Source organism: Camelina sativa, chromosome 14 (assembly GCF_030686135.1).
Source record: "Camelina sativa cultivar CO46 ecotype springtype chromosome 14, ASM3068613v1".
Lineage (NCBI taxonomy): Eukaryota > Viridiplantae > Streptophyta > Magnoliopsida > Brassicales > Brassicaceae > Camelina > Camelina sativa.
Genome location: NC_141893.1, coordinates 3351912 through 3372669, shown reverse-complemented (window position 1 = coordinate 3372669; position 20758 = coordinate 3351912). Strand labels below are relative to the sequence as shown.

The 20758-nt window shown below is 38.1% G+C and overlaps 5 protein-coding genes across 7 annotated transcripts; 3 read left to right on the top strand and 2 right to left on the bottom strand.

Annotated features, from left to right (window-relative positions):
• Positions 1–780: 780 nt before the first annotated feature.
• On the bottom strand, positions 781–4373 carry LOC104739452 (leucine-rich repeat receptor-like protein kinase PXL1). The gene has a single exon (XM_010459800.3). It carries the CDS (start codon positions 4069–4071, stop codon positions 982–984), a length of 3090 nt encoding a protein of 1029 aa, XP_010458102.2. The 5' UTR covers positions 4072–4373; the 3' UTR covers positions 781–981.
• Positions 4374–6337: 1964 nt separating this feature from the next.
• On the top strand, positions 6338–7913 carry LOC104739451 (uncharacterized). 2 transcript variants are annotated; one of them, XM_010459799.3, is made up of 4 exons: positions 6338–6616; positions 6792–6858; positions 7366–7446; positions 7568–7913. In XM_010459799.3, the coding sequence occupies exons 1-4, from the start codon at positions 6455–6457 to the stop codon at positions 7633–7635; spliced, it is 378 nt and encodes a 125-aa protein (XP_010458101.1). In that variant the 5' UTR covers positions 6338–6454; the 3' UTR covers positions 7636–7913. The 2 variants fall into 2 exon arrangements, with proteins under 2 accessions (XP_010458101.1, XP_010458100.1); XM_010459798.3 differs by having other exon boundaries at positions 6356–6616; positions 7565–7913.
• A 172-nt stretch (positions 7914–8085) lies between these two features.
• LOC104739450 (thioredoxin-like 1-1, chloroplastic) lies at positions 8086–10029 on the bottom strand. Of its 2 annotated transcripts, XM_087484252.1 has the most exons (5): positions 9681–10000; positions 9529–9594; positions 9094–9270; positions 8834–8998; positions 8086–8737 (listed from the first exon to the last, which is right to left on the bottom strand). In XM_087484252.1, exons 1-5 carry the CDS (start codon positions 9708–9710, stop codon positions 8489–8491), a joined length of 687 nt encoding a protein of 228 aa, XP_087340378.1. In that variant the 5' UTR covers positions 9711–10000; the 3' UTR covers positions 8086–8488. The 2 variants fall into 2 exon arrangements, with proteins under 2 accessions (XP_087340378.1, XP_010458099.1); XM_010459797.3 differs by having other exon boundaries at positions 9529–10029.
• A 2309-nt stretch (positions 10030–12338) lies between these two features.
• On the top strand, positions 12339–14835 carry LOC104739449 (putative protein phosphatase 2C 5). The gene is made up of 4 exons (XM_087484251.1): positions 12339–12589; positions 12894–13126; positions 13235–13454; positions 13545–14835. The coding sequence occupies exons 2-3, from the start codon at positions 12917–12919 to the stop codon at positions 13400–13402; spliced, it is 378 nt and encodes a 125-aa protein (XP_087340377.1). The 5' UTR covers positions 12339–12589; positions 12894–12916; the 3' UTR covers positions 13403–13454; positions 13545–14835.
• Positions 13687–20683, top strand: LOC147927798 (uncharacterized). Its single transcript, XM_087484670.1, has 5 exons — positions 13687–13815; positions 15914–17375; positions 17766–18619; positions 18860–19390; positions 19508–20683. The coding sequence occupies exons 1-5, from the start codon at positions 13687–13689 to the stop codon at positions 20681–20683; spliced, it is 4152 nt and encodes a 1383-aa protein (XP_087340796.1).
• Positions 20684–20758: the final 75 nt, after the last annotated feature.

Genomic DNA, 20758 nt, shown 5'->3' with positions numbered 1-20758 from the left:
AGATTTACCACACAATTAATTTTAGAGGATATATTATTAACTCACTTAATTGACTACATTGTCATTATGTTAAACTTTTAAAGAAAAACAAAACAATGAAATTTAATATTTAGGTTAATATTTAATACATTATATTTGACGGAAAATTAAATAAGTTATTGACTATTTTACTTTATCTTTTAACTCATATTTTTTTTTGCAAAAAAAAAAAAAAGTTAAAAACTGACAATTTATTATATATTAAACTCATATTTAGCTTACAACGATGTACTTTATATTTATATTTTTTATTTTTACTTTATAGACAAAACATTTTTTGTAAATTAAACTGGAATTGTGTTGATGATCAAATGTTGAACTTGGAAGAGATATTAGGTTGCAATGTATATTTGATAGAATCCATTGCATTTGTGAATCATAAATTGTTTGATAGAGGATGGAAACATATTCAAAATATAAAGAATTAATCGATATTTTGAAAATTTTATTTTATCGAGAATGGAAACAAATTCAAAATATAAAGAATTAATTGATATTTTGAAAATTTTATTCTATCATAAAAAGACATTTTATGTATTTTGAAGATATTCAAAATTACCATAAAAATTGTCATAAATATATGTATGTGGTTTTGACCATAACAAAATCTAATGGGGTTGACTAGCTGTATTTGAATCAGAATTTAATTTTTTTTTTTTTGGTAGGCAAATTTAATATTTTTAACCAAATGTAATTTTTGCTAATTTTAATTTTTTTTTGTTAAAAATATATATTTTACAGTTTTTATCCACCGGTAAATACATATTTGCTGGATTAGCCACTGAACAAGGCACTTATTACAATTTTTAATCATCGGTTCAAGGGCCATATTACACGGTGCACTGTATGGGCTGATTTTTATACTTCTGTGGGCTCTCTCAAGTCCAACGTTAAAAAACTCAGGTGCTCAAATAACAAAAATACCCCTACAACCTCCGTCTTCTAAATCAGTCCTACCACCGGCGAGTTTCTAAAAATCGGCAAATCTCCGGCGCCATGGCAAACACTTTTCCGGCGAGGTTTAGCCTCCGCGAGCATCGTGATAACGTCCCTAATCGACGGTCTATCCTTCGGTAGCTTCGCAGTGCATAGAAGAGCGATTCTTAATGCCAGAAGCATCTCTTCGATCACGTGTTTACACTCTCCGGCGATGCTCGCGTCAATCACTTCTTCCAAGCTCTCGTTCTTCTTCACCTTCCTCCGAATCCACTCCACAACATCAATCGAATCCTCAAACGAAGGATCTATCGGCATTTTCCCAGTCACCAGTTCCAAAAGCACCACGCCTAAACTGTATATATCGCTCTTCTCGTCTATCTTCAGTGTGTATCCGTACTCCGGAGCTATATACCCGTAAGATCCGGCCACCATAGAAACCGTCTCGTTCTTGTGAAGCATCATCTTCGCCAATCCGAAATCAGCTATCCTCGCCTCAAGGTTAGAATCGAGGAGTATGTTATTAGATTTGATGTCTCTGTGAATGATTGGAGGATAACAATCGTTGTGGAGGTAATTGAGACCTTGAACAACTCCGACGGCGACGTTGTATCGCGAGAGCCAATCTCTTAGTAAAAATTTCTCATCTTTGGAATGCAAAGCAGTTCCCAAGTTTCCATTGGGCATGTATTCATACACCATCATCACTTCTTTCTCATTGTGGATGTAACCTAGAACCTTCACAATGTTTCTATGTCGGATACCACCAAGCAGATTCACTTCTCTGAGTATGTCGTCCTCTTCTTCTTCTTCTTGGTGATGATCTTCGATGTCATTCTGTGGTGATGGTGATCTCCAGAGTTTTTTCACAGCTACTGTGAGTAATGGTCGTCTCATGACTTCTGCTTTGTAAACAATCCCTATGGCTCCCATTCCAATGATGTTTGATTCTTTGATATGTGATAAGATGTCTCCTGCAGTGAAACACAGTCTCTGGAAAGCCACGAGTCTCCATGGCCACTCTTCCTGAGGCTGCTTGCAGAACAAATACTCTCTCGCAAAATTGCTGTAAAGATCCCATCTTGTGTATACCCATCTCCCTGCCAAGAAGATCATTCCCAGAGACACGATCACTGAAGTTCCAACAATGAACCCGAATATTGCGTGATTGACGTGGATTCTTCCTGGTTTCCTGCCTCTTGCTGACAAAGCTAGACTCTTAGAGCAAGTAGGTAGAACTCCACCGCAGAGGCCATCGTTTCCCACGAGGTCTTTTGGGTTTATGGCTGCAAACAGCATGTTTGAAGGAATGGGTCCTGTGAGTTTGTTGAATGACACGTTTAGCATCTCCAAGGTTGGAGAAGCTCCCAAGTCTGCTGGTATATTCCCCGTTAAGGAGTTGTTTGAAAGATCAAGAACAGCTAACATGTGCATCCCGGCTAATGCCTCGGGGATTTCTCCCGCCAATTGGTTGCTCTTGAGATTTAGACTCACAAGTTTTTCAAAGGAAGCAATCCTTTCGGGGATTTCACCTGAGAAATGGTTGAAGGAAAGATCCAGGACAGACAAAGATGGACGATCTTGAATCTGGTTAGGTATTTTTCCGGCAAAGTTGTTATGTGAGGCAATAAAGGTTTGAAGGTTAGGACTTGAGAAAATGGAGGAAGATAGGGATGAGAGCTGATTATATGATATGTCGATGAACGAGAGTGATGTTGAGGAGGCTATATCATCTGGAATTTTACCGGTGAGGTTGTTTTTTGCGAGCTCTAGATGCTGAAGCATTGGTAAGTCACCTGAACCAGTTGGTATTGTTCCGGAAATGAGATTGTTCTGGATTCGAACACGAACTAAGGTCGGACATGAGAAGATTTCCGCTGGAATCTGACCTGAGAATGAGTTGTTGAAGAGAATGAGCTTTGTGAGGTTTCTGGAATAGCACAATCCTGATGGGATTTTTCCTGTGAGCTTGTTTGATGAGACATCTAACCACTTCAATGATGAATTCTTGCCGAGATGCATAGGTAAGGAACCCGTTAAAGAGTTCTGCCACAGCTCCAGAACCTCAATATTTGGTAATTCAGCAATCTTTGACGGAATGATTCCCGTGAGTTGATTCCTCATCAGATTCAGAAGCTGCAGATTCTTCAACTCAGCTACTTCGATAGGTATCTCTCCTGTAATCTGGTTATCAGACAGATCAAGAAACACAAGAGAAGTCATATCACCGAGTTCTCGAGGAATCCTCCCTGTGAGACGGTTCTGGTAGAGGTAAACTGTTGTAAGCTGTTTCAGCCTCCCCAAAGAAGATGGAATCTGGCCCATAAGGTTCCCAACAGCCAAATCGAGGTACTGAAGGTGCGACAGGTTCCCAAACTCTTCTGGAATCTCGCCGATGAAGCCATTGTAGCCAAGAATGATGGTCTCCAAGGAGGAGAGCTCGCCAATCACCTTTGGTAGCTTTCCACCAAAGTTATTACCGGAAAGACCGAGAAACTTCAGGTTCTTGAGATTCTTGAAAGAAGAAGGCAACGAGCCCTCAAAGTAACCTCCTCGAACGTCCAAAACCTCAAGTTTAGTTGCGTTGCCAAGATCTTCAGGGAGAAAGCCAGAAAAGTTATTGCTAGAGGCATTGAAGTGTGTAAGACCAGTGGCCATCCCTAGACCATAAGGGAAGGTTCCAAAGAAGTTATTCACACTCACGTCGAAGACCTTCAAGGACGTGAGATTTGAAAGAGATTTAGGAAGAGAAGACTCAAATGTGTTATTGCTGAGATCAAGGACTTGCAGAGAAGGTAAGCTCTGAATCTGACCCGACACGTTTCCGCTGAGATTCATGTTGGGAAGAAGAAGCTTGTCGACATAGCCATATGAATCGCAGTGAACTCCAGTCCAGTGACAATGAACTGATGCAGTAAATGCTGTGGCATTCTGAGGTCTCTTCCAATCTTGGAGATTATTTGAAGGATCAAACAGGTCTGACTTGATGGCCAACAAGATCTCTTGTTCATAACCTTGAAATGTTTCAGAAGAAACAAAAGGAAAAAGAAAGAAACCGATGTAATACAAGAAGAAGAAAAGGTTAGGAATCGCCATTTTTTTTGCTCTTCTGTTTTTTTAGTTTTGGCTAAACTTATGGCATTTTTTTGCAACTGAGATTGAAGGCCCCCAAGCGAAGTTGATAATAAGAGACTGGGAACCAAAAGCTGGAATAACAATGATTAATCAGAATCTTATTTTAATCTTCTCCTTCTCTGGCTCTCTCTCTTTCAATTATTTTATCATGATTATGTTACTTTTTCCATCGGTGGAATAGTATACGAACTCCATTGGCGATCGTAACAGTTTGTATTTGTATGATATAGTTAAATTATTTCTATTTTATCAACTCTTAGTTCTTCACATGCGTTATGTCTATACGGATAACAATTTTTATGACATGATGATGTGTAAACAAATTGGCCAAATGCGACATTGTGTATAAAAAGTTGAACCGAAAATTCGAGGAGCACTAAATCCATGACCATATCCTGTAATGTTATATAATTATCAGTTTGCTGATCTGTGCAACCTCAAACAACTAGTGCTGATAAAGAATACTAAAATAATGATGATGGTATATATAATACATAAGAAGAAATCTTGGGTTTCTGAAGTGCCTAATCATAAGGCAGTGAGTGACTTGTAAACCCTTGTCCTCATTAGGGATTAGTGGGACAGTGAAACATGGGCAGAGAATGTGTCTTCACATAGTGCTCTTTTTACTATTTTTCATTTCAAATTAAGAAGATTGATAATTAGTCAAAATAAAAGTGTTTCCAAAGAAAACTATATTATTAAACGTGTTTTTTTGTTTACATGTGTTATTATTTTCACTGCACACCAGAAAAAATGGTCTCTTTCGAGTTTTACATGGGTTGATATGTTTTCCGAGTTTTCGCATGTCTTCTTCAATAGTCGGGAGAATGTTCTTTGTTTAGAACGGCGTCATTAAAAATGCTCGTGAACTATGATGGTCGTGAGAGAATCTTCCCACGTTGATAGAACATATAATTAAAATCAGAAAATAAGAAACTTCATTGCCAAGTCGCAACTAGGAACGTCCCATGACACTTGCGTGCATACATTTAGAGATGTAATACATTACATTTTGTCGCCTATGTACACATTATCACATATGTTAAATGTAAGCTTATATATATATATATATATTTCCTATGAATGCCGGCCTAGTACATATGGATTGTGAGCTTCGGCTTCTAACATAGCGTATGACATCAAGCCGTAACCGAATTTTGTCTATATTCGTGTGATTCATTGAAAAGCAACAATGAATCTGAACTCTATGCGTATTGGTTATGGGAATAAGCAAAGTAGCACTTTAAGTGCTGCCATGAGATTTAACAAAAAATTGGAACCATTGAAAACGGTCTAACAAACCAAAAAAAAAATCGTAGGAGAAACAACTTAATTGACCCCAAAACTATATAATTAAGAAACCTATATTATCATCGTTCAAATTGCATCCTTGATGAGTTTGATCTCATCCAAAACCAACACACAAACCCTTTTACTTGTCGTGCATCCAAATTTTGGTACTAGATATTCATATCTATGTAGTACTCCGTACTCGTGTGTGAATGGACTTTTGGAGATCAGTATCGATCTTAATTATAACTGATACAAAGCACAAGTGTATGTCGAAATATAAAAGAGAGGCAAGGGTTCGTCTAATTAACCAATTAATTGTTGTAGTTTGATCGTAAAAGTAGATGGACAGTAGCTACTAAATTAAATTCAATTGAATCCTATATATCAAAAATGATCTTCTATTATTCGAAAAAAGGAAAATAATTGCATAAATCTAACTTTATTCACATTTCACATGCACCCATATGGGCCTTTATATCAAATAATTAAATACTATATATAATACCCACCCAAGAATAACAACAATACAATCCCCCTATGTATGAAATTCAATGAGATAATTCATGCACTATTTAAATATATACCCTCATCATTATGAGATCATAATTGTGATATTTTTAGAGAGAAAGATGAAGCTGGAATCCCATGTGCTAACTAAGAAGAAGAGCTTTCCCTTTTTATTCCCCCATAGGTTTTTTTTTTTTCCTACTTTTGAATGTGATTAGACATATATTAACCTGGATCTGGTGGTTCTAATGTTAATTACAGTTGTTCGTAATTGTACATTTATTGTTTAGATTATTCGACGTGATTCGGCGTCTTTCAATTTGAGCCGAATCAAACCGAACCGGATTTATCCATGTTGGTTATCTATTTAGAAAGCAGGTCGACAATAAAAGCCCAAGTAAAAATTTGGGAAAAGGCCCAAAATACAATTCAAAAGTGCTGAATTCTAGGGTTTTAGAAGAAGTTGGTTTTTAGGTTTTATTAAGTGAGGCGGAGGAGTCGTCGAAGGTTTTGTGGGAATTACACAGTGAAAGAAGACGATATGGCCAAGTACAACGAAATCGCGAAGAAGAAGAGAGAGGCGAAAGCTGATAGAAAACGAGCCATTCACGGACATCCTCTCACTAATAAATTGAAGACCAGAGTTCCCGTCCCTTCCGTCTCCGGTAAACGTCAGAGAAAGCTCCTTCGCAAATGGCGCCGAGTATGTCCTTTTTTTTATTTTATCATCTTCTCTTTTGATATAGTAAGAAGTTGGAGAATCACAGCACTATTAGGTCTTAGCTATGATATGAGCCTTCTGACGATTTATAAAGCTTTGGTTTTGTATTAGCCTTTTGTAAGTTGAAGTAATAAGGGTTGTTTGATTCTTCTAACAGGAGCAAAAAGATATGGTGGACAAGGGTCTTGTTACCATGGAAGATGTAGAGATGGCTGCTGCTGAAGGTAATTCTAAAGCTACTGAGCTTTCTTTTTTTTGTTGTGTTGATTGATCACTTTATTTCGCGGCTTGAGTGAAGTTTTTCACTTAGAAATCTTGTATGATGCGATTGTGGAAATAACAGTTAAAGATATATATACTTTCAAATGCTCAGAGATATGCAAACTCTAGAATGAAGTTTTGGTAATTAGAAATCTTATTTAACTCGATTGTGGAAATAGCAGTTAGGAATTAACTTTCAATGCTTAGAAATGCAAGTCTATAGTATCATCAGTATTGGAATATTCATATCTTCTGTATCTTTTTCGTATGTTTCTTTCAAGTTTTATTCACATGTTGGTTTTAGCAAAACAACAGATAGGAACATTAATATTGCAGTCTTTTCTTTTGTATATTGTTTTGTGCAATTCATGAAATTGTTCAGGTTTTGTTTGGATTCTTATTGATCTTGTTACTTCGTTTTTATTTTCGTCTTTGTTAATCAAAAGCTCATCTCTTCCTTGTGGTTTCAGCTGCATCAGAAGACACCAAGAAATCTCCCAAAAAATTTAGCGTAAAGAAGAACTTGAAGCTCAATAAACTAAAGAATAAAGGTGATTCCTTGTGCTTTTGTTGTAAAGCCTGATCTCTCTTAGTCGCCTTTTATTACTTGATGTAATTTAGCGGATTGATAATGGAAGTAGTAACTAGATGTTTTTGTCTACTTGTTAGCAGGCAAAAAGAAGACAAACCAGAAAGCCAGCAGCCAAGGATCTGCATCTGCTGATCAAATGCTAGAATGAGTGTCTTGTAAACCTGAAAGCTCAGTTTCATCTAACAGTTGACGATGGATGATATAATCTTCTCAACGTCTGGTTAATCTCTTTCAAAATGGGAAACGTGTGTTTTTTGCGTGATGAGGATGCCAAGCAGAGCAGTGGAGGGTTTTTAATATAAATTTTGTTTTAAAGTTTTTCGAATATTGTTATAAGCTGTCTTTGAAGATCTTATCTTGTATACTTTCTGATATGTTTTGGTGCCTTCGAAGTAGAGTTAGTAACAGAACAATCCCTTTTTACCACTCCCACGCAATTGCTGTATTTCTTCTCACTGATATGAAAACCAAAAATTTTGTTATAAAAACTAATAAATATCCAATAAACTTTTAACTATCTTGAAGTAGTCGTTAACCAACGATCTAATTTTACAAATAACTTCAAAGAGACAACATATCAAACAGAGTAAGCACCACATTAGAAAAACCTTAATATATACTACATACTATATAAGATACCAATTCATAGAAGTGCTTCACGACATTGTATGATAATCCTCATTGGATATTTTTAATTACATTAAAAACTTTAAAGCAAATAAAAACAAAGAAAGAAACCAAAACACTACTGAAGCTGATTGAAGGTGGAAGACAAGCGCATGAACTTCCACTCTCAATCCCATAAGAGCTGAGCAAAACTCGAGTAACCATCGGAACTGGTTTTGCTCTAGAAAACACAGATGCCAATAGCCGATTTTGCTCAAGGGACCCGAAAAAAACTAAACCCCACTAAACCGGCTGGCTGCTCTAAGAACTGACATCTTTAGGTACTGCTACTACTACGACGCAAACTGTACAGGGAAATGTTTATCCGGTCACTCTCATCTCCCTGCGGAGACCAATGTTTTTCCGTCGTTGTTGCTCATGGACGGAAGAGGAACAGGGAGACTTGGGTTTGAATGAGGAGTGGCAGCTTCTTTCTCAGCTGGTACAGGCTTTGGTGTGTAAGTAAAGTTGAGTTCTTTGTTGGCAGCAAGTGCCACAAGCTCTTTCTCTTCAAGACCTTTGGTTGGTCCAAGGCTGCACCTATCTGGTCCATGCTTTGCCAATGCATCTCTGAATTTCTTGATCTGAAAAACAAAAGCAAATATAGATCAGAAACAAACACCTACATTAATACGGTTTTTTGATTAGTTCTCTCTTGATTCATGCAAATGAGAACGAACCGTGGCATTGGTACAGCTAAAGCTGCAAACACGACCCTGAGAGCCTCGGTAGAATCGGAAAAACGGGAGGACATGGACACCGAGGCTGTAACACATGGACTTGTGCTCCTCGTAATTCACCTGAAGAAACTGCACATCAGGGTTCATCTCTGCAAACTGACATATCTGTAAGAATCCACAAACCATTCTTGTGAGAATTCATTTCCCCAACATGAAAATAAAATAGTCCATCCAAGAAGAAGTAGAGATGGATGGATAACCTTAGGATGAAGAGCCTTACAGCCGCCACAGCCAGGGGAGAAGAAATCAACAACAACAAGCTTATCACCAGCGTTGGTGAGAGAGTCAACGAGTTCTTGAGCTGAAGAGATCTCTCTCATGTTTTCTTTCAGACCTTTCTCCCACCACTTCTGAGCTGTCCCAATCCTCAGAGTCGTCTGCAAATTTACACATGTCAGAGACCATATATATTTTTCCCAGATCCAACAAAACCAAACATATCAAATTCAAAAAACACAAGAACCCTAAAACCAAAACATCCACATCTAGCCATGATTTTCCAAAAAAAAAACAAATCGATTATTCACTACAAAATCAAAGCAATAAACCCCTAAAAAAAAGAAAAAATCTTTGAAAAATTTAGCTTTGAAAGATCATTAAAACCAGATCTCGCATGCCTAGATTATAAAATATACCTGAGCTGTGATGGAAGAAGAGCTCCTTTTGAAGCTCTCGGTTTGAGCACCTCCTCCGAGAACGATCTGTTTACCAAGGAAAACACTTCTAAGAGGCTTTTGATTCTTAACCTTAAGAAGACAAGAGAAACTCTTTTTCAAACCAAACCCACCAAAACTAACAGGAGAAACAGAGAAATCATCAACAACACGGTGATGATTCCCACAAGAAGCTCCTACGAACAAACTCGTTTTGCTAATCACTTCCGCCATAATAAATCTTCTTCTCTAATCAAATCACCACCGAACGAATGAAGAAAAGAAAAAAAAACACAATCGCTCTCCAGAATTTACAATCGAAGGAAGAAGAAATAAAGAAAAAGCTCTCTCAGAGAGACGACGTGTCTTCTCAGCAATCTTCAATCGCCAGCGAAGTTTCGCTTTTTTTTTATTTAATAAAAAGAGAAAAGAAAAAGGAAAGATCTTAAAAATTAGACATTTTTCTGGACAAGAAACTGTTTTGGCTTTTGGTTAGGTGATCATGACCGTTCAATTTGGATTTGGCATTTTTAAGATCCGACGGTGGATTCGTGATAATGAGCTTTAGTCGGTCAGGATAGTAAATAAATGGATAAGGTTCTTTTCTTGACTACTCTCTTCTCTCGCGGGTACTAAGGAATTTTTACGGATATGAAAAAAAAAAATTCTTGCAACTTTGAATCGGATAATGCATGTATAATTACCATGTTTTGTGCGAAAAATTGATATATTTTTTTTAGATTAATTTTGAAATGAAGAGTATTTTTAAGGCAATTTCAGTAACTAGTTTTAAATTTTATCTACATTAGTATATAAATAAATGGATTATATAGGTCATGAACCAATCAATTTTTGTTATTAAAAAAAAATTAAGTAAAACGTAACATCCTTCCTGAATCATTTACCAAACAAGTAAACAACAAATTAGGTCATGAACCATCGTTTAGCCCAACTTAGAACTTAATACTCTTTATAAAAAAAAAAAAATGATTTGGTTAGCTATGTTGTTTGAACAATAGTGTATAAGTATATTTGGGAAAATGTAGGAAATAAAGTATATTTAAGAAACTAAATTTTTATGTCTAATGTTTCATCCCGACAAAAGGTGTGGATTATATATGGAAGAAACCAATGGCAAAGAAAAAGAGGATTTTTATGTGTTGCATATTGTAACGACATTAACATAATACGAACAAAACTCGGGGGAGTGGCTGGTAAACAAAGTAGTAGTGATCGTGGATTTAATACCAAACCAAAATATACAAGAAAAAGAAAAAAGAAAAAGTAGTGATGGATAATATATGGATTTGGATTTTAAGGAAGGTAGTTTGCCAACACATCACTCACGTGGGTCTCACTCTCTCCACCACACCTCTCTCTCTCTTTCTCTCCCCTTTACTCTTTTTACATTCAAGGCCACCTGGTTAACTATATAACTGGAGATTGCCCTTTTAGTTTTATTCTTTTACAGTTAACCTCCTCAATTCCATAATGCATATATGTAAACATGTTCATAACACAATACGAAGAAAGGTTCCAAGAGAGGGAAATTGAAATGTTTTGTTCAAACAATTAGAAAACAAAAGCAAAAAGATGTGGTAACAAACAAAAAACTATTGAAATAGTGAAATTGTAACAAATGTGACTACTGATCTGCGTTGACTACACAAAAACAGTAGGAATAAAATTTGTTTAATATGAAACAAACGTTACTGAATATTTTTTTTTTTTTTTGTCGATAAGTTATTTAAGTATATCAGTCAAAAAATTACAACGTTTAGTACACATCGACACTACAATCACGTGACTACATAGCAAAGTATACATACCGACGCAAAATATGTGTCGATTGTTGTTTTTAAAGAAAGCTGATGTATATTTCACGTGAAACAATGTGTTACAAAATAAACATATATAATATTAATGACTACCACATATATAATATTAATGACAATAAATACATTTAAATATAAAATATTTAACAAATGTAAAGTAATTTCACTTAAATGTTAGTAGTTTTTATTTAATTAATCACTGTTTTGAGCATTTTTGAAATTATGAAAGACTTTGAGAAATTAAAAAAGGAACCATTTTTTGAGTTTAGATTTTTAAAAAAACTAGGAAGATATTTTGTTGGAGGAGAACAAAATGTGAAAGAAAATTATTTATTCTAAAATAGTGATAATGGTGTGTGTATGAGAAACGTAACAAGAAAAAACTAAACCATAGGTTTTTCCAAACACGAACCCCAAAACACAAACGAGAACCACAATTTTGAATAAAATGGTGACAAAAGTGCAGCTGCACAGCGCACCACCTCTTCTTTATTTTCGTAACCAATCGTGCCTGACAGGTGGATTTAATCTAATAAACTTGTCTCAGTCTCTCTCTCTCTCGACTCGACAAAAGCGCCCCCTGTAACATTCGTAAATTACAATTTAGTCAATAATTTCTCAACATGATCAAGTCCTAATAAAAAAGTCAACCTGTTTTTACTAAAAAGATAGACAATTTTTTTTAAATGAAAAAGGTAGTTTTCTAAATATTTAACATGTCTTGAAAAAAGAACTCTAAAACTACCTAATATCTTCACTGTCTTTAGTAAATTGTAATAAATTCCTATTTTCACAATACGTTTCAATAAAAGATATGCTTTCTATAAAATTTACTAAAAATATACATACATATGGATTAATTAAATTTACCTAAAGCAGCACTTTGAGGGGTAATTACGTAATTTCAAAAGGATATCATTTTTCTAATAAAATTAGCTGTTTCTAACCTTCCCCCGCGTCGCTTTTCCAATCTGAGAAAATCTACTATGCAACTTTTTTGTTTTTTTTCAAAGGATATTCAAATTAAATAAACGGAAATGGAAAAGTTTTCCAAAGTTCTTCTTCTTCTTCTTTTGAGGGGTTTCATACTTCCGTTCGAAATCTCGACGACGCCCTCCCCCGGAGAAGCGACGAGGACCTTAGCATTATCTGACGAAGCCATTCTTTATACCAGATTTGTTGTGTATGCTACTCGCGATTTCGTTCTGGTGAGTTTCATGGTTCCTAATCTTGTGTAGAAAAGCTTCGATAGTGTTCTTCTACTGAGTTTCTCTGTTGCTTATTTGCTCAATTCTACTTTTACCACATTTTATTTTTCGGCATCTCAAAAGATTATAGAATTCTGTAGATTAGGGTTTTCTTCTGCATTCTCTCTAGATTTTTTGTATTTGGTTGTTTGCATTCAAAAGATTACGTATGCATTTTTGGTATTTGTTTGTTTGAAGTTGGTTTGTTTGCATTCACGAAACCAACTCATACTAAATGATAATTTTGTCTGTGATTTTGTTCTAGCCAATGCTGAAGTCTGGACAAGGATGAGCGTGTCAAAAGCAGCGAGGACGAATCATACGCTTGTTCCTCTTGCAACCCTCATTGGTAATGAGCTGAGGAGCGAGAAAGTAGAGAAGCCTCTTATCAAGTATGGTCAAGCTGCTCTTGCTAAGAAAGGAGAAGAATACTTTTTGATTAAAACTGATTGTCAAAGGGTACCTGGTGATCCTTCATCGTCTTTTTCAGTTTTCGGGGTAACACACATTCTTCTGTATATACTATAGAGTGACATCTACAGCGTTCTTGAACTCAAAAAATCTCTCATTTATTTTTGATCCTTTCTTTTTTTGGTTTGTCTATAGATTTTTGATGGACACAATGGTAATTCAGCTGCCATATATACTAAGGAACATCTTCTGGACAATGTCGTGAGTGCAATTCCTCAAGGCGCAAGTAGGGACGAGTGGCTTCAAGCTCTTCCCACTTCGATGCTGGCCTGGTGGTTTGTGTCTTTCGAGGTCCATTGGTGATACGGATGTGGGTGAATTTATTGTCCCTATACCACATGTTAAGCAAGTGAAAGTAAGCTCCCTTCACCTTGTTTGCGTCTTTCATCAATTCTTATATTAGATATTGAACAAAAATGTATATATTTTTTATATGTACGTTCAGCTTTCAGATGTTGGAGGGAGACTCATTATAGCTTCAGATGGTATATGGGATATACTGTCTTCAGATGATGGGATTGTACCGCGAAAAAAGATGGACTGAAAGGGGTTGTTGTTATTATATCCGAAGACAGTGGTTACGATCAATGGATTCATTCTACCGTGCCAATTTCAAAACCATTATCGTGCTGGTTGCTGATCCTTCACGAGACCTAAGACACTGTCCTGTGACTTTTAAGATCTCTCTCGATTACATGTTTGCACTTTTATGTAAGGTATTTGACATATCTAACAGTCTAAGGTATGTTTAACCATTCTACTTGGACTGACCTCTTCGAGGTCCTGGTTTTGGTGGTGTGGCTCTGGTGGTCTTGGAAACGGTGGCGGTTCTAATGGAGGTGGTGACGGTGTTTAATAGACACATGTCAGTGACATCACACACTTATTAAAACGAAAAACTCGTGATGAAAAATATAGTTAAAAGATACAAACTCTACAATAAACAGACACAACTCTTCACTGTCTACAATGAACGGAAACGGTGGCAGTTCTAACGGAGGCGGCGGCGATAGAGTTGTGTCTTTTAACTATATTTTATTTATATTTTTTTTATTACGACTTTTCGTTTTAATAGGTGTGTGACATCACTTACGTGTGTCTATTTAAATACCACCACCGCCTCCGTTAGAACCGCCACCGCCACTGTTGGAACCGTCACCGTTTCCAGGACCACTCGAGCCACACCACCAAGACCAAGATCTCGAGGAGGTCAGCCCAAATAGAATGGTTAAACATACTTTAGACTGTTTAGGTATGCCAAATACCTTACATAAAAGTGCAAACATGTAATCGAGAGAGATCTTAAGAGTCGCAGGACAACGTCTTAGGTCTCGTGAAGGATCGACACGATAACGGTCTTGAAATTGGCACGGTAGAACGTATCCATTGACACCGCGTAACCACCGTCTTCGAATAGAATAACAACAACCCCTTTTAGTCCATTTTTTCGCGGTACAATACCATCGTCTGCTCAGATCGCCTTATCATATTCTCGATCGTTTCGGTGCCTTCTTAAATAATGTATACGCGTATGGAAAAAACTACTATCCTATGGTCTTCTTTTTTTTTTTTTTTTGCATAATTGCTAGCAAGTATTAATTATACTTGTGAATGGCGGTGATATGGTCAAGTATAACGTGTGTGGTGTGTCGTAATAGGCTAATAGCTGTTAATCAAACCGCATTGTTCGTGTAACCAAACATATTATGGCGTTAATATTTATTTCTTTCTGATTTTTTTTTCCTTTTTCATAGTATAGATTAGTTTCAAGAAAAAAAATGCTTTTGTTTGTTTTTTTTCGTGTATCTACCATTAACCAACCGCTAGAGCTAATGAATTTTTGGTGTGCCAAAGGAGGAAGTCCCAAGACTCAAAAGTTCCATAACCATATACATATGCGTATACATTATTTAAGAAGGCACCGTAACAAATGTGACTACTGATTTGTGTTGACTAGACAAAGTAGTCGGAATAAAATTTGTTTAATATGAAACAAACGTTACTGAATATAAATTTTTTTTTGTCGATAAGTTATTTAAGTATATCAGTCAAAAAATTACAACGTTTAGTACATATCAACGCTACAATCACGTGACTGCATAGCAAAGTATACATATCAACACAAAATATGTGTTGATTCTTGTTTTTAAAGAAAGAATCTGATGTATATTTCACGTGAAACAAGCGTTACAAAATAAACATATATAATATTCATGACAATAAATACATATATTTAAATATAAAATATTTAACAAATGTAAAGTAATTTCACTTAAATGTGATAGTTTTTATTTGATTAATCACTGTTTTGAGCATTTTTAAAAATTATGAAAGACTTTGAGAAATTATAAAAAGGAACCATTTTTCTGAGTTTAGATTTTCAAAAAAAACTAGGAAGATATTTCGTTGGAGGAGAACAAAATGTGGAAGAAAATTATTTATTCTAAAATAGTGATAGTGGTTCGACTACGCGTACAGTGTGCATGAGAAACGTAACCAGAAAAAAAAAACTAAACAATAGGTTTTTCCAACACGAACCGCAAAACACAAACGAGAAACACAGACGAAAACTTTTAGTTAAAAAATCCAGAAATATTCATAAATGGCGAACCGCTGGTTCCCTGCGAACCAAATTTCCGGCCAAAATTCCACTTCAGCCGCGACTGAAGGCAGTTCGTTTCGTCCCTTTCCCTTCCCCCCTGACCCTCCCGACCCTCCCGACCATTCCCTTCTCATATCCCTCTCTGAATTCCCCCTCTTTCCCCTATCTCATCTTTCTCCTTGTCTCCTCAATCTCCTATTGCTCAATTCGAGCCGGAGAATGTCATTCTTGCTCTTCCTGCTCATCATAAGCCTACTCCAGTGGTTGTGTGTGCTCAAGCTCAAGCAATCCTCAACTCTTACAACCAATCACTAAATCTAAACCCTAGATCTGAAACTCGAGCTACAGTAACACCAGCTATAACTGCGGCTCATGCACAAACTGACGGTCTCCTGAGCCCTGTTCAACCAAAAGTTACTCGTATGCTCCTTCCCACTCAGACAAGGTTATCCGGTGTCTCTTCCCAAACTGTTCCCCTGGCTCCGTCTACTACTCTTGTTGCTGTTAATACTGTTACCACTCCAATCCAAAGTACTTGCCCAACCATTGTTGTTCCTATCCCTCTTACCCATCCCTCCTCGCAACCTCATCTCCTCCCTTCCCCCTCAAAGCAACCTCAGACTACCATCCCTCAGCAAACAGAAACTCCCCAGCCCCCCCATGTACCCAATCCTAAACCTCTTACTAGCACAACTGCTTCCACTCCATCTGTTACACTAGCTCAAAAGCTAAGGAAAGACGCGGATAGGAAGGTCACACGTCTTGCTCCTGCTTCTTATTCGGCTGATGGTATTCCTCATATAGTCATCCCTGACTCGGTATTTCATGAAGGAGCTGCAATTCATAAGGATTTTATAATTGGTCAGTTCAAAGGTCTACTCCCGACTTACAGACACATTCAAAGTGTACTCAGCCACATGTGGGGCAAAGGACAAAAACTGGAAGTACATTTGAACCACGCTAATAACTCAATGTTGGTATGTCTACCTAATGAATACATACGTACCAAAGTTCTGGAGAAAAAGGTGCGGTACATTGGCGAATGTATGTTTTTGGGGGCGCAATGGGACGCTTCTGGTGGTGTCAGTACTGATCTAAACGCAGTGCCGATTTGGGCTCATCTAAAAGGAATGCCCTTTGACCTAATGCATCATAAGGGAATAAGCTTAGTGGCAGGGTTAGTTGGTGAGCCAAAGGAAATGGATGACTTCACTAAAAACCTGGTAAGTATTTCTGAAGCCCATGTAAAGGTTGCGAGAAACCTAAACTTACCTCTCCCTTCCTCAGTGGAGAAAGTCCGTGATAGTGGAGAGGTTATCACAATTTCAGTTGAGTATCCATGGATTCCACCCTCCTGCTCTCACTGCAAGCAAATAGGTCATGTCATCAAATTTTGTCCATCTGCTAAGCCATCATGGTTAGAAAATAAGTCAACTACTTCGAAGGAGAGTAAAGGTAAAGAGCAGACTAAGCAAGCTTATGTCCCGAAGGGCTCCAAAGAAAGTATACAAGTACCTTCCGAAGAGGGTCCTCAAGCTGGGCCTGTTGCTGTCTGTACTGAGGCTCCTATTGGGTCTACTCAACCATCTCCTGTAATCGAACATGCCCCAGAAACCTTACCACCAACTGAAAGTTCGCCTTCCCCCACTCCTATGGACTGCACGTCTCCATCCCGTAATCCCTCTCAGCTTGTCTTAGCAACCCTTTCGCTGTACTATCCTCTTCTACTAACCCCCCTGCTGTAACCACTAACCCTCCACTAGTAACCCAACCTGTGTCCCCTCCTTCACATGCCATGACTCAACCATTGGTCATACCTTCATCTCCCGTGCCTAAGCGTTCAACCACTTCTCCTCCACCTTCTTTAAACTCTTCTCTTCCACCTTCTGGGAAGAATCTCCTGTCAAAAGGGAGAGACTTCTCACCTAGCCTAACCTTCTAATCCCATCCTGATGTATATAAAACCCTTTTTTTGGAACGTCCGAGGACTTAATGACCCGGATAAGCATCAGCCTTTTGCATCATGGCTTGCTTTTCATAAGCCTTCTTTTGGTGCTATTATAGAAACCCATATAAAGGAACCAAACCTGAACCATATTCTGAACCTTACCTGCCCCGGCTGGCATTTTACATCCAATCATGCTGAAGAGGAAAGTGGGCGCATAGTGATCATCTGGAAGTCGCCAGCTACTGTCTCAGTCCTGCACCAATCAAGACATATGATAACTAGTGAAATAATAATTCAAGGCGGTCAGAGGTTCTTTTTCACTGCAGTCTACGCTCCTAACGCGAGTGAAGAACGCACTGACCTGTGGTGTGAACTTATTGGACTTCAACAAAAATTTCACTTTGATATTGTTCCTTGGATGGTGTGTGGGGATCTCAACCAAATAACTCAGCCTGGCGAGCACTCTAGTCCTATGGTTAACCACTTGACAACTAGAATGATTGAGCTGCGAGACTGCCTGTTACAGATGGAATTGGTTGATTTGCGTTACCAAGGATCTCTATTTACCTGGTCAAACAAAAGTCCTGCCAACCCTATTTGTAAAAAACTGGATAGAGCCCTTGTTAACAATGTCTGGCTTACCTCGTACCCGAACAGCGTAGCCTTCTTCTTGTCCCCTGAACTTTCTGACCACTCCCCTTGTCTTATAGACCTTGATACAGCGCTTCCGCAAGCTGGCACAAAGCCTTTTAAATTCTTCAATTTCCTCACCTCCCACCCTCGCTTCCTAGAAACGATCGAAACTGCTTGGATTTTGGCTGGAAATTTATGTCCCCTGGAAACATGTTTGTCAACCCTGTGTGCAAAGCAAAAAATGCTGAAAAGAGAGTTAAAAACACTATCAAGAGAGAACTACTCGGATATACAAAACCGAGTAAGAGAGACTAACCGTTTGCTTCAAGTTGTGCAGGTACAAGCCTTGGCGAATCCAACTACAACTCTTTTCCAGCAGGAGCAAGATTTGCACTCCAAATGGGACCTGTTACGGAGAGTGGAGGAAGCTTATTTTAAACAAAGATCCCGAATCAACTAGTTAAAGGAAGGAGACCTAAATACAACTTACTTCCATCGGATGACATGTATTAGGAATGCATTCAATGCAATCAGGTCTTTCTCTACTAAAGCAGGCACTGTTGTTGATGATCCGCAGGAAATGGGAATGATGGCTGTTAGTCACTTCCAGTACATTTTGAGTCCAGCAGTCTTGCATCCTCTGGTTACCTCGCTTACTTGGTTCCAAGACTTGATCAGTTATAGGTGCTCGCCTGAAACAAAGCAGTCAATGATCAGAATTCCATCTTCAGAGGAAATTACTAAAGTTATGTTTAAACTAAACGCTAATAAAGCTCCTGGACCTGACGGGTTTACTTCTGCTTTCTACAAGTCCGCTTGGGGGATCATTGGCCAAGAAACCATTTCGAGTATTCTTCAATTCTTCCACTCAGCTTTTCTTCCCAAAGCCACTAATGCCACTACTCTTGCGCTCATCCCTAAGCTACCGAGTGCCTCTCTTGTTTCAGATTTCAGGCCCATTTCCTGTCTTAACACGCTGTATAAAGTTATATCCAAGATACTTGTATCCCGTTTGAAGCCTATTCTTCTTGACCTGGTCCAAAAAAATCAAACTGCATTTATCAAAGGACGTTTATTGGTTGAGAATACTCTACTGGCTGCAGAATTGGTAAATGGCTATCATAAGCAGGTGGGACCAAAACGCATCACTATCAAAGTTGACATAGCCAAAGCTTTTAACACAATTAGATGAGAGTTCATTTTTAACTGCTTAAGGGGGATTGAGGTGCCAGAGCTTTACCTGAGATGGCTCAAGGCCTGCGTCTGTACTCCTTCCTTCTCTGTGGGATTTAATGGCTCAGTCCATGGATACTTTAAAGGTCGCAGAGGGTTGAGGCAAGGGGATCCTTTATCTCCGTACCTCTTTGTACTGGCTATGAACTGTTTATCTGCAATGCTGGACAAGGCGGCTGAGGATGGAAGAATTAAATATCATCACAAATGCGCAGGGTTAAAGCTTACACACCTTTGCTTTGCTGATGACTTGCTGATATTTGTTGAAGGAACGACGCTCTCAGTTCTGAATGTTCTCCAGATTCTTAAAGAATTTGAAGATGCATCCGGTCTCGCCATTAGCCTCCCCAAAACGAGCTTCTATACTTCAGGTCTCTCTCAACTGGAAATAGATCAAATTAAAGTCAACTCTGGGATTAGTCATGGCCAGCTTCCAATTAGATACTTAGGAGTGCCTTTGTGCACCAAGAAGCTTACTCTGCTAGATTGTGCTCCCCTAATTCAAAAAGTTAAGAATACCTTCAACGGGTGGTCAACAAAAACCCTCTCCTTTGCTGGTCGCCTCCAATTGCTTAACACAGTTATAGCGGGTATCACAAACTTTTGGTGTTCGGCCCTGATTCTTCCCAAGAGATGCATAGACATATTAAACTCTCTTTCAGGAGCTTTCCTCTGGAAGGGGACAACAGAAGGGCATCACTCTGCTCGTGTGGCATGGGCTGACGTTACAACTGAAAAGAGACATGGAGGATTAGGCATATGGGATTTGAAAGAATGGAATAAAGCGTGCTTACTCAAACTTATCTGGCTTCTCTTTTTTAGGTCAGGTTCGGTATGGGTAGCTTGGTTCAAGATTTCTGTCCTCTCTGGGAGCTTGAGCAACTTCTGGACTCGGAAGCCAAGCACTCGTCTCACCTGGTTGACAAACAAACTGTTAAAGATTCGAGAAGAAGCTTATCCATGGATAAAAATGCAAGTGGGGAATGGGAACAACTGCAAATTTTGGACTGATTATTGGTGCAGTTTGGGTCGTATGCAACTTACCTGCAAAATGATGGCTACTTGGGCATTACTAAAGGTGCGACTATCGCTACTCTCTGGCGACAAGGAGGTTGGAGGATCCCACCAGCACGATCGGATCGCCAAGTACGCTTCCAGCAAGAGTTAATCTCCATTCAGTTATCTGACTCACCTGACTCTTATGTCTGGTGGATTGATGATCAACTCAGAGATGGTCACTCAA

Coding starts and splice junctions, on each gene's coding strand:
- LOC104739449 (XM_087484251.1), top strand. CDS start 12,917: ATGAGCGTGTCAAAAGCAGCGAGGACGAATCATACGCTTGTTCCTCTT. Junction 13,127..13,234: donor CGTCTTTTTCAGTTTTCGGG/GTAACACACATT, acceptor GTTTGTCTATAG/ATTTTTGATGGACACAATGG.
- LOC104739451 (XM_010459798.3), top strand. CDS start 6,455: ATGGCCAAGTACAACGAAATCGCGAAGAAGAAGAGAGAGGCGAAAGCT. Junction 6,859..7,365: donor AGAGATGGCTGCTGCTGAAG/GTAATTCTAAAG, acceptor TTGTGGTTTCAG/CTGCATCAGAAGACACCAAG. Junction 7,447..7,564: donor CAATAAACTAAAGAATAAAG/GTGATTCCTTGT, acceptor TCTACTTGTTAG/CAGGCAAAAAGAAGACAAAC.
- LOC104739452 (XM_010459800.3), bottom strand. CDS start 4,071: ATGGCGATTCCTAACCTTTTCTTCTTCTTGTATTACATCGGTTTCTTT.
- LOC147927798 (XM_087484670.1), top strand. CDS start 13,687: ATGGATTCATTCTACCGTGCCAATTTCAAAACCATTATCGTGCTGGTT. Junction 17,376..17,765: donor GGACTGCACGTCTCCATCCC/GTAATCCCTCTC, acceptor GTGCTATTATAG/AAACCCATATAAAGGAACCA. Junction 18,620..18,859: donor GTTTGCTTCAAGTTGTGCAG/GTACAAGCCTTG, acceptor GATGATCCGCAG/GAAATGGGAATGATGGCTGT.
- LOC104739450 (XM_010459797.3), bottom strand. CDS start 9,780: ATGGCGGAAGTGATTAGCAAAACGAGTTTGTTCGTAGGAGCTTCTTGT. Junction 9,271..9,528: donor CTTCTTCCATCACAGCTCAG/GTATATTTTATA, acceptor GTAAATTTGCAG/ACGACTCTGAGGATTGGGAC. Junction 8,738..8,833: donor TTAGCTGTACCAATGCCACG/GTTCGTTCTCAT, acceptor TTTGTTTTTCAG/ATCAAGAAATTCAGAGATGC.